General features: G+C 33.7%; 1 protein-coding gene across 2 annotated transcripts; it reads right to left on the minus strand.

Moving 5' to 3' along the window:
- On the minus strand, positions 356-9,912 carry LOC18596614 (probable LRR receptor-like serine/threonine-protein kinase RFK1). Of its 2 annotated transcripts, XM_018123043.1 has the most exons (24): positions 9,420-9,912; positions 8,164-8,335; positions 7,762-7,833; positions 7,577-7,645; positions 7,432-7,503; positions 7,133-7,204; positions 6,916-6,987; positions 6,759-6,830; positions 6,582-6,653; positions 6,406-6,477; positions 6,243-6,314; positions 5,264-5,332; positions 4,830-4,895; positions 4,460-4,522; positions 4,325-4,372; positions 4,126-4,169; positions 3,114-3,493; positions 2,808-3,006; positions 2,485-2,625; positions 2,036-2,151; positions 1,741-1,951; positions 1,357-1,594; positions 1,095-1,245; positions 356-986 (listed from the first exon to the last, which is right to left on the minus strand). In XM_018123043.1, the coding sequence occupies exons 1-24, from the start codon at positions 9,511-9,513 to the stop codon at positions 606-608; spliced, it is 3,018 nt and encodes a 1,005-aa protein (XP_017978532.1). In that variant the 5' UTR covers positions 9,514-9,912; the 3' UTR covers positions 356-605. The 2 variants fall into 2 exon arrangements, with proteins under 2 accessions (XP_017978532.1, XP_017978533.1); XM_018123044.1 differs by lacking the exons at positions 7,432-7,503; positions 7,577-7,645; positions 7,762-7,833; positions 8,164-8,335; positions 9,420-9,912 and adding an exon at positions 7,306-7,344.

The raw sequence follows: 12,743 nt of genomic DNA on the forward strand, positions 1-12,743 counted from the left end.
ACAATTTCAGAGACGCATCTCGACAACAAAGAAAACGCAGCATGTGGTCCTTTGAAGCCACATCAACAGCAATAATGATCAAAAACAGCAAACACCGAAGAACCTAAACAGTAACAATGATCAAAACCAGCGAGATGTACTCTTGCTAGATCCGAACCAAAATATCTAATTAATACACCAAAAATTCGTACCATCATACTTAAAACTCTCATTTTTAATATTTTTTTCCCCTCGTTTTGAAACCTTCTTACACTCAAAATTCCTGACTATAAAAACATCTTTGACTGGTTTCCATTGGCAGCCAACCCAAATGTTTAATTAATATTCTATAAGAAAAAAAGTAAAAACAAGGACCTAAAACCTGCAGAGTATCCAGCATCAAATTATCAACTTTGTACATCTGAATTCAGATATTTATATTAAATCAATTGAATTTGTACTATTGAACTAAAAACTGTCTCAATCGGCAAAAGAATTTAGGACTATTTACAACTTCTAAGCACTGCTGAATTCATACCAGATAGATGATACAGCCCAAGTGATTTTGTAGACTTGTATTCTAGCCTCTACGATGGAAGTATGCAACTGGAAAGAAATGCTCACTGCTACGTACCAAATCTAGAAACTGGGTTGATTTCATTGGAGCTATGAGATGTAGATGAAGAGTAGATGGTATGAACTGTTGTTGAATTTTGGGTTTGGCTTCCACTCGAACTTTGATCTTCCTTCTGTCGACGGAGATCTCTCATGGCCTTAAACCTTAAATCTTCGGTATAGTTGCCTGGTTCTGGTATCAAGTCAGGAACAGTCATTCGCCCTTCAAGCATGCTTACCGCCTCAGACATAGTAGGTCTAAGTGATGCAGATGCATTTGTGCACAACAGAGCCACTTTAACCACGAGTTCTGCTTCTTCTTTCTTGACTTCAGACCTTAACCTCTCATCGAGAAGCCCTATCAAGCTTCCAGTTTGTTGGAGATGGCAAGCCTGCAATGTAGAGTTATAATTGATATATCTTGTCATATTTTAGCGTAGGAGAAATTTGAAAACTTGTAAAGAAAGTGGACCGCCAAGAGTAGGACAGTAGGCAAGTACCCAATCTAAAAGACAAACAAACTTTTCACTTGGCATAAAGTTATTGTTGTTCTTCCCAGTAACGATTTCCATTACCACAACTCCATAACTGTAAACATCTGCTTTGTGTGTCAAGTGGCCCCATAATGCATATTCTGGTGCCATATATCCCCTGCACATTAAGATTGGGGAGTTGTTATGCAAAGCATGATCTTCATGCAAGTATCTTAAGTAGACAAAAAAGGGCCGACGTTTCTTGTTTATTGAAGGTATAATAACTCACATGGTTCCAGCAATTCGGGTGGTGATGTGGGTCTTCTCCTCTTCATCAAGCCTAGCTAAACCAAAGTCAGATATTTTAGGGTTTAAGTCACTATCCAGAAGCACATTAGTAGCTTTGATGTCTCTGTGAACAATTTTGAGTCTTGATTCTTCATGCAGAAAAGCCAGACCTCTAGCTATACCAATACAGATCTTAAGCCTTGTAGCCCAGTCTAGCTCTAGCTGATTGTGTTCTGGACCTACATATTATCCCAAGAAAGTATGTCTCACCAGATTTAGTCTTATCCATGTGCAACATGAACATCAGTGAATCATGTCTTGATCTATAATAGTTACAAAGTAAGAAAGAAAAAAAAAAAACATGAGTGCATGATACAACACTCACCAAACAAAGCACGGGCAAGGCTATTGTTTTCCATGTACTCATATACCAGTAGCAATTGATCCCCTTCAACACAAAATCCATGAAGCTTGACAAGATTTGGGTGTTGCAAACAAGATATCATCCCAATCTCATTTAGAAATTCACGATTTCCTTGCCGTGATTTAGATGAGAGCTGCTTTACTGCAATCTTGGTACCATCAGGTAACTGACCCTGCACCCTGACCTTTATTAGATTCTCGTATGTTAAATAAAATAGAAATTAATACTATGAGGATAGTCACATAACGTTTAGCACCTTGTACACAGGACCAAAACCACCTTCTCCAATCTTATTAGCAGAATTAAAGTCATCAGTGGCAACTTTAATCTGTTTCAATGTGAAAGTCCCTGACGGCATGTCTCCTTTGGTATCTGTTTGCAAAGAGCCAAAATTGTGTTTACTTGATCAATAATTCTTTAAATTAGAAAAATAAATGATTTCCTGAATTTTATGTAGGGTGACTAACAAGAGCATTAATAATTTAGATTGTACTATATTCATGACAGGTAATTTAATTGCACCATTGAGGTCAAAGCTACAGTAACTTGAACAGAAAAATGACCTAACAACTTTAGCTGCTATTCCTGCAATTAATTTATTTATAACAAACCAAGAAAAGCTGGCATAACCCTGCACAATTGGGAAACACAAGAGACATTCTGCCAGTAGAATGTCTATAATGCAATGATAGAATATAGGCTGACCTTCCTTCCTCCAATATTTTCCAAGCAAACTGCGTTTCCACCAAAGAATTCCCAGTATGAAGAAGACAAGGCATGATATTACAACCCCAACAATAATATAAGCAGTTCCCTTGTTTCGTCCATTTGAGCATTGTTTAAAATCTGCCAAAACAGCAAGATTCATTAGCTGAACCAAAAAGGCCTATCACAAGAGAATTTTTCTCCACTTTTCACCTATTTTTATTATAATGGGTGTGTGTATTGTTTTTGGGGGAAAGGTAGCCTTAAAATAAAAAGAACTGCATGTGCTCAATGTACAAGGAAAGACTATGCAGATGTTATACCTGAAACTACAGAAATAGCAGATACAAGTGGCCCATAGACACCTCTTATAGGAATCCTTGTTGTTCCTTTGCCAGCCCAATAGAATCGAATCTCCAAGAAATTATTTGTCACACTTACATTAGGAACTTGTTTTACTAAAGGCTTTTGAGCACTCCTAGCCACTGATTCAATATTGAAGTCCTTCCACAATAATTTTTCCTGTTACAAATGTAAATTAATTTTGAGCAAAAAATACAAATGTAAATTGATGTATCCTTATTTGCAACTTCAAAAAAGTACATATTTTCAAAGGTGTGTTTAATCACCTGAACATAAATGTCAAACATGCGCCTACCAAGGCTGTTATATGTTTCATCAGTAGTAAACTGTATCTCTGCAAAATCCAAAGTTATGGTGTAATTTCCGTTCTCTAAGCAATAATGGAAATAAGTGAGCGATATTGGAGCTCTGCGGGCTGTTGTGTACAGTTCTGAGATGTTTAATGACAGCTTTGATACGGTATAACGTGTATTTTGGAAATCATTGTCATCCATAAAGTCTCCAGTGCTACTAAATCCCCAATTGCCATCAGCTCTAATATAGTATTTTGCTGCTCCCCCCTCAACATCACCATCTCCTTCATATAATAAATTTGTGTTGATCCTTGTGTCCTTTCCACCACAATTAACATGTAAACAATTTGAATCTGCTACAAGGAAATGATTTGGTATTAAACAAAGAAATTAGCTCAATAATATATTTAAGGAAATGCAACATACTTAAAAAGTCAATTTCTAACAAAGTATGATGTTGTTCCTTAAATGTTATATCAACACCATTGTAATATATTATTCCATAAACCCAATACTTTTAGAAAAATGTAGACTTGGACGTACAAATCGATCTTTTATTAGACCATTTTACCTGTGTTCTTCATGTATGACTCTTTCAGGCAAGCTAACAACAGTTTGCACTTTCTTGTTTGGAAATGTTTCTAGATAAACTATTGAGAAATTGTATCATAAAGTATAGCAAGATTGCAGATTTGCCAACTTATTCATACAAATACGTAAAACAATTATTTATTTATCAATGAGAGTTGTAGGGTATAACTTATCTTTTTTTTCTAAAAGTAGCTATATGTTTGACTTGAGAGAAGTGGAGATAAGAGAAGCTAGGAGATAACACTAATCATTGTAGTACTGGGTCACATCATATGAAAGAAATCTGGGTTAAAAGCCCAAAATGCAAGTATGTAAATCCAATCTAGTAATAAAATTGAAAGAAATCTAATGATTAGCAGTCCAGATGTTCCAACTCCTAAGGAGACATACTTACACTGAGGACAGGTGAAATCCTTCCTGCATGGAAGAGCTCCCCTCCTGTTACAGAGATCAGAACAGAAAATTATTATCACAAAGTTGAACAGTGCAAACACAAGATCTTCCTTTATCAAGCCACCAAACACTAGAACAACAACAAAAATAATAGTAATAAAAAGAAAAATGAGAGAAAGAAAGGGAAAGAAAACTCTTACAAGTTGTTCCTTGATGAAGAGCTGCGAAACAAATTTAGGTTCAGATTCCTAAGGACAAAATGAAATAATTATTAGCTCCATATCAAATCAAGGATAAAAGGTATAAAGGAAAGAATAATACAAAAGTAGTCTAACATGTTCTCATGACAAACTGGTTTCTCAGGGCCTTGCCATGTGAAGTTATTGTACGAAAGATCACTGCATCCAAGCATTGAGAATCAATATCAACTTCCCAAATAAGGATGAGAATGAACTTAAATAATAGTATTTGATTATTCAGAGAGATCTTTTTCTCCCCCTTTTTCCCCCTTGAGTGTTATGAGTAGTGCATCTAAGCTTAAAAAACCAGTGAAGCTCTTTCAGAAATTTAAACACCAGGCAGAGGGCATATATTTTCCTTTGAATGAACCACATGAGGAGAACATAGATTGAATGTTGGATTGCAAGTTGACAAAAAAAAGGGAAGAAATGGAAATATGATAAGAAATATCAGACAGAAACATACATGCTAGTCCCTTGCTTCAAGATTGAGTCTGGCACATCTCCACTTAGCATGTTGCCACTTAAAAAGCTTATAAAAACCATGTCAGATGGTCAGTATGTCATCTTAATCAAAATAACAGAAAGCAATCAAATAATCTCTAATTTAAAATTTTAATTTCACATATCGATGTCAGTTTGTTAAGTGGTTCTGGATTGTAAAACAAATTTAGTATTCAATCTCTGTTATAAATCCTCTCATTCCTAAACTTATGACTGTGAGCTTCTATTTTTGCACATTGCCAAATTTTCTAGCTTTTACAATTAAAAAGTTCAAATTGCTTATTCAGCATCTTAAACAACGTTTCCCCATCAACAAAAAAAAAAACAAACAATGTTTCTCTGTGATGAAGTGCAAAAGAAAACTAAATGAAGCCACAATTTGAAGTTAATACTTACACAAATCTTAGACGATCTGCACGTATGCTGGTTGGAATTTTCCCAACTAACTTGTTGAAACTGACATCCCTGTTGCAGTAGGGTTTGATTATTTTATGCCAGTGCTCAAATTTTTAAACATGATTTTGTAAACTAAGAGTCTTTAAAAGGTAACTCAATAATTAATTCGCTCTTTGAATCCAAATAATATGAGTTCATTTCTGGCAATAACTTGGTGATAGAAATCTATTCAAGAAGGTTCATAAGGCAGCTTTTGACCAAATAAATAAAAGAGACCTATTGTGTAAATATTATCTCCTAGGAAAGTAACAGGGGGCAAATAACAAACTTTGCTTTCGAAATATATGCCTTAAGCAATCCTTCTCAATTCAAAAATAGAAGCAAACTAGACAACAGTTAATACCAAAAAAGAAAGAAACAGATATTGTAGTTTTGACATGATTATTAATTCAAAAAGTGCCCTGTATTTTGCGTTTTAAGTGTTTTCTAGTGCATGCTCCTGTGACTGTAACATGTATGTACCATTCATAAAGACATCCCAAATTTGTCTCTAATTGCTATGTTCTAGGCACCCTTTTGATATATTTGCACTTATAAGCCTGATCCTTGTTCAATTTCTATTTAAGCATAAAGATCAAGACTTTTCAGCACAAGACTTACACAACATATAAAGTCTTTCCTGTGTAATATGAATAATTCGTCTGCAGTCTGCAGTTAGACCAATGTCCATTCTGCAGCGAGATGGTGGTTAACTATGTAACTGTGGTTGCTAATTGAAAGTTATCGAGGCAATAATTTTAGTTTCCTAAAAAGAGAATGGAGGACAAATCCATGCAGAATCAAAGAACAGTTATGTTCATAAATGCAATACTAATAATAATAAATATGTCCCCTTGTATGAGTGTCCCGTGAAAGTGATTGCAAACATTGGAAGGTAGGGAAACCTTATACCATAAAATGTTGTGCATGCTTTACTTACAACATTTCCAGATTCTTCATTGCCCAAACATAAGCAGGGATCTCTCCAAAAATGTTACAATTCCTCAAAACCCTAAAATATATAACCGGATCACATTTAGTCAAAATGGATCATATATAGATGGCACCTTTAATATATTTGATGATGTGAGCGCTAAACATACAATCTTACTATGCCTGTCATGTTTCTGACCATAGGAAAACCCTGATTTGGCCCATTTATATCACTAATCCTCCTGCATAAAGATAAGTCCAGCATTCATGAGCCATCAACGAAAAACAAAAACTAGTTAAGCGATATAAAGTCAATGACTACAAATAAAGGAGGCATTATACTCACAGCTCAACTAAATTACTCAAAAGTGATATGCTTGTTGGTATGGGTCCCTCAAGTCCACTTGCATGCATTTCTCTGCAATTATTCAGAATAAATAAGTATAATTGTAAAAAAATGAATATATATATATATATATATATATATATAAGATCTGAATTTTATGTTAAATAAGGATCTTACAGTCTGCTGAGCTGTTCCCATTTTTGTATGAAACTAGGTATGGTACCATTGAAATTGTTATCATTTATCCTACTGCAATAGACAACAAAATGCTGTTGCTCTGATGAACATATCAAGATATATGGCTTAAAATAAGGAGAAATTTGAATAAACTTACAAATCAGTTAGATTTCTTAGCAAAGCAAATGTCAGTGGCAAGTTTCCAGTTAACTGATTGGAGGAGAGCATCCTGAAATTACAATATTTAAGCAATAATCATAAAAAAGAATACGCATGATTTAAAGTTGAGCAAGTGAAATATGTAACAGGAAATCCAAAGAATTAGAAAATATTAAACAAAGAAGAAGAAGATATAGAGACTGGGCTTCTCTTACAATGTTTTCAAGTTGATTAAATTTCCAAGTTCAGGCGGTATGGCACCAGAGAATTGATTTGCTTCAAGGGACCTGATTAAAAAGATATCAAAAGATATCACACACTTTTTCAAGAATTTCCTATTGAATGAAAAAGGATTATGAAAGAACCTATAGGTTTTAGGTAGCTATACATCTAATAAAAAACAGGCTTTGCTAGTTTGGTTCTGCAACTTGATTCAATGTCAAGGACCCCAATCACCATAAAACTCTCAGAAGTTTAACTAATTAAATACAATTAATCAAACTTCAGAACATACAGATTTGTCAGAGTTGTAATATTTCCCAGGTGCTTAGGAATTTCCCCTGACAAGCGATTTACAACAACAGAGCTGCAGAAAAAATTTCTGGTTAATTTATGATAGAAGAAAATATATATATATGTAAGAATTTGAAAAGACTTACATCGAAGTCAACTTCATTGAAGCCCATTCACTTGGCAAGGTGCCATTTAGGTAGTTGTAAGCAAAATCACTACAATACAAAGCACGATTACTTAGAGCAGTTATCTACGACGGTTCCAGAGTATTGCACAAACAATTAGTATGTAAAATATAAACACCACAGCAACTTGTTTCAAAGGATCTTACATTTCGCGAAGGTGAGGAAGCTTAACCAGTTGAGGAGGAAGCATTCCAGGAAGGTTATGTCTCTTGAGCACTCTGACATACATAGAACATGAAATATCAGGATGTACAACAACCAACATAACAGAGATTGATACTAATAGCCACTCTAAGGAAATCAATGATTTAAGGGGGTACGCACATATGTACTTGGAAATCATGCCTCAAAAGCAGAATTTATGCAAATAGCGGCTGCTTAGGATACAACAGCCAATAATACCCTCAAATGTTAAGTTGTTCAAACCCTCTCAGATTCACCTTAATTAGAAATTACTATGCAGATTCCAAATTATAGAATAGAATCACACTTGATCAAATGAAAGAATTTAACATAAAATATTCAGTACTAAGAAGAAGGAATAATACATCCTTACAACGTGACAAACATTGCTGTTCGTCTCACGTTCACAAGAGATCTCATGCTCAGAATTCTTTGGTGGCTCCTGTGTTACCCCAACCATTTCAACTTCACAGGAATCACCATTAAATTTCCAGTACGTTGAGCCCATCGTAGCTGTAATCTCTTGCAAAGCATCAACTAGAAGACATCCATAGTTCCATAAGCATCACAGCATAATGCATGAAAATAAAATGACAAAAACTGATCTAGCTTCATTCCTTAACATCTTGATAAATTCAACTCCCTTACTAGTATTGCACAAAAGGAATAAAAGAGTAGATCATGCAATCTCAAAGAGAGAGAGAACTTAAAACCAGCAGTTTGCTTCAGCAACAAGATCTAAGAATTGTTTAACATGTCTGGGAAGAAAAATAACGTCATAAATGTTTGCAAATTCAATTTAAAATACAAGTTGAATAAAGCATCCAAATGCCAGAAAGATTGTTATTTATCAAACAAAGAAGATGCATTTTCAGATAGAAGTAAATGCTAAAAATACGCTTCATCTCAAATCTCAAAGATTCCTTTCTGGTTTACAAGTTGTTTTTGAGAGAATTATAGCCCAATTTTGAAATTTTGTTTTGGCTCACAATAATTTTTGATAAAAAAAAAACTAATACTAATAATATAAACTAGGATCAGCATTTGAATCTTGTAAACCTACAAACAATACGGAAAGGGCTGGAAAATATAAGGATTAAGCTCCTTACTCAAGTCCTTGGTCAATTTTTTTAAGCAAGCATGCCAAAGATCACACAGAGTGGTGAAAACCAAAAATCTAATTCTTCATTATATATGATTTCTTTTGTTTCGCAGGACTAGAAATTCAGTATCATTTGAGCAATGGAAGAAGAGTATTTCAGCAATTATATATACCATTCACTTTCACCATAAACAGATATTTTGTTAATAAATCCTAGAATATACAGCAGCAGGATCCTCATAGATTTCTAGTTTGGTTAGCTTAAGAAAATTAGAGAAAACCAGCAATATTTCACTAGATAAATCAGCAGAAAAGAAAGATAAAGATAAGTTCTTGTAATGAGTCTTAATTTGAAGTACAAAAATTTAACAAAAGATAAACCTTGTTAAAAATTTCAATTTCTTTCCACTTTCTTTCATTTTTCCAGCAACAAGGAAACACCCATTTTCCCACATTATCTCATCAACCAAAAAAAAAAAAACAACCAAAAGAAAAAGAAAATCTTTTACTCTGACTCACCTTCTTCTTGCGGCACCTTTGACTCAGCAAATCTCAGCAACCTAAAGCAACCCACGGCAATAATCAAGAAGACAAACAGTTTCTTTGTAACCATGATGAAAGCAGCACAGAACTTTGAAGGATTTAGCTTTCAAAGAAACTATGGGTAGCTGCTCAGCTCGATCCAGCTTTGAAGTCTAGCTAGAACAAGTTGCTATAATAAGGCAAGTACAGTTATAGACTTTACTGGTTTTGTTTGCATGTAAACCATATACCCCCTACCTAGGACTCCAAAAAATGTGTTTACATAGATTTTTAATTGTTTTATTCTCTATACATAGGAATGAAAGTATTGTCTAAAAATATCGGGAATCTTTGTTACTGTGTCGAAGGTTGTCACTATCCCGTTCTGTCACTTCCATTATTATTCAATTTTTATTGCTGCAGTAAATTTTTGTAATTGTCAGGTGCCACCTTAGATGGGCTCGTTGAAATCCAGTACAGTTTTCAGTGTGCTACACAGCATTTAGACTATTGGATAATTTTTCCTCCATTTTTTAGACTTCGAACTAATTTAAGTTGTGCAATTTAGTTGACTTTTGAATTTTTTTTTAAGAAATCTTGAAAAAAGAAAAACAACACTTAATCATATCATACTACCCACCCACCGACAGAAATGAACAAAAAATGGTAAATTGACCATGTCACTTGCCAGTAAATAATGGCACGTTGGTCACAATGGCCAATTCCAAATTTTCAAACACCATAAATTCAAAAGGGTGAGTAAAGTTTTACAGAATTAATTAATAAATAAAAGAAATCTCCAGTTGGCAGTGGGATGTTTAATTTGGTGAATGTATGTATACCAAATGGATATCATTAACTAATCAGAATGTAAGAGTCAGGGTCAAATAACAATGCTTCATCAGATTCATTGTGCTTTGTTGATAATCCATTCCCTAATAAAATTTTCATTTTCCATAATAGCTAGTCAATTTTTTCATTTAGTTAACAAGATAAAGTTTGCTCAAACGTGAAACTTTTGCTTAAATGTCATGAGTCATTATCTTTTTGTTAAAAAATTAATTTAATGAGATGTGCAGCATTCATATTTATAAGTTTTTTGATTGTTTAATTTTTCTTACTTAATTTGTTGACACTTTCATTATTGTTGATTATTATGTGGGCTGGATCTAGGTTGGATCCGTTTTAATATTATATTGTTACGAAATTATTATCTTCTTTTCACAATATTAACTTGATAAAGTATACAACACCTTATACATAATTTTTTTTTAAAATTTTCTATTTACTCAATATAAAATTAAAACATTTTTTTTACATCATTTGAAATGTTTGACATGACATATGAACATAACTCACTTGTTATGATAACAAAGTTCAAATGGTTTCAAGTGGACTCTGATTCCCTCATTGTTATACAAAAATTATCGATGAAAAGTAATATTTTAAACCCGAATGTGCATTTGCTGAGAAACATAAAAGAACTACTCCTACGAGATTAGGATGATAGAATATCTCACATATCTCGTGAAGCGAATTAATATGCTAACTGAATGGTCATACATTATGATAATCTACTTTTGAGATTTAGTATTTTTGAGTTTTCTCGTTCTAGTTTTATTTTTCTTTTACTGGCTTATGTTTTAGGAGTTGCTTGTCTTAAAATGGCGTAATAAGTTGTTCTTTTTTTATTATATATATAAAAAAAATGGTTTCAAAAGAATTAGTAAACAAATAGGGAATGGTGGAAAAAGTTCAAGAGAGAAAAGCAGAAAATACTCGTTTAAGACCTGGTCGCAAAACACGATGGACATCCTGCCAAGCACATGGGCGAATGGTTATATTTAAACCGCTTTTATTCTGCTTTCTTTTCACTTTTCACTTTTTTATGTCTGAAAACTTACATTCCCATTTTTCTATTTTCATTACCAAATGTTTAGTCTTAATTCAACCCTAAAAAAGTAAATCAAAGTAATCATCTTTTTGCCTTGCAACAATTTTCACGTTTTCCATCTCTTAAAACAAATATTGGTATTTAAGCTAAGAACGCAGTCATGAGTCTAAGCACGCAACCACCTTTTTGTTTCTTTTACTACAAACTTTATCATGTGCCTGAAGTTTGATCTCATCTTAGTTTTGATTGCCAGCCACTTAAATGGATTATAATTTACTTCTTTGATGGTTTTTATAATTCCATATCTTAATCAGTGAGGAACCGTCTCACGCCAGCAGCCTAAATTCAGCAAAAGCCCAGACTTCACAAGATTTTCCAATGCTAAGACTAAACAGGGACTCTTTCTATAGTCAAAACAAGAACAGACCAAACTCATTTTTTTTGTTCTCTAACGATTACTCAGTTTGCATGGTCCAGTTACGATGTACTTGTTGATCAAATCAAACATGTCAAAATCAAGGCGTATATGTCTTTATCAAATTTCCAGAGCATGGCATGAAACAGTTTCTTCTACGTTCTTTGCTGGTCTCATCAAATTTTTAAGGCATGGTTATGACCTATGAGAAAATTGCATGGTTATTTGGAGGCAAATTAACAACTAATGAAATGATTATTTAAGCACTCAAAAACATTTATCTGAGAAGCAAAATCGTATAACATGTTTATTTCCCTCTTTATTGGGGAAGAATGAGTTTTTTTCCTTATTCAACCAAAAATAATATTTTATTAAAACATTGCTTAATGCCCAGAAATTTACAGGTGCCGTAAGATCGACTACCATACAGACTGTTTAACCATATTACATAAAATCTAACAATATATACAAATTCATATATGAAAGTATGAACTAAGCTGTCTTAGCCGACACCCACCGTATTCTTCGTGCAAAAAGCATAAACTCTTTGGCAATGTGTTTGTCCAATTTTTTTTTATTATAATTATTCTTTTCAAGAAAGATAAAACATCATACGTAAGTAATATATAAATCTAATTCATAATTCTTATTCAAATTCAATCAGGGGAGATAAGCCTGAGGGATTTTGCTTTTGATAGTGGCACAGGAAATTTGGCTCATTGGCTAGATGTGGAAATTAATCCAACGCCAGTCATTTTGAGGTTGTTGGAATATCATTTTGGACCCAAAAATCATTAATTGCCCGATTGAGACTAAAAAGTGAAAGCCGTTCTCTGCAGTTGACTCTGTTTTCCTTCTTCAAAATAGGCTGCTTATCGCTTGTTTCCCTTTCCCAGTACGATTCCCCGATTTTCCCAACCTGAAAGCAATTCCAAAATTTAATGTTCATCCCACCGTCAGGTACGGAAAGATTGCAATAATAAAACAAGTTTAGTAATTACCACCACCGAGT

This window comes from Theobroma cacao, chromosome 6 (assembly GCF_000208745.1).
Source record: "Theobroma cacao cultivar B97-61/B2 chromosome 6, Criollo_cocoa_genome_V2, whole genome shotgun sequence".
NCBI classification, from domain to species: Eukaryota; Viridiplantae; Streptophyta; class Magnoliopsida; order Malvales; family Malvaceae; genus Theobroma; species Theobroma cacao.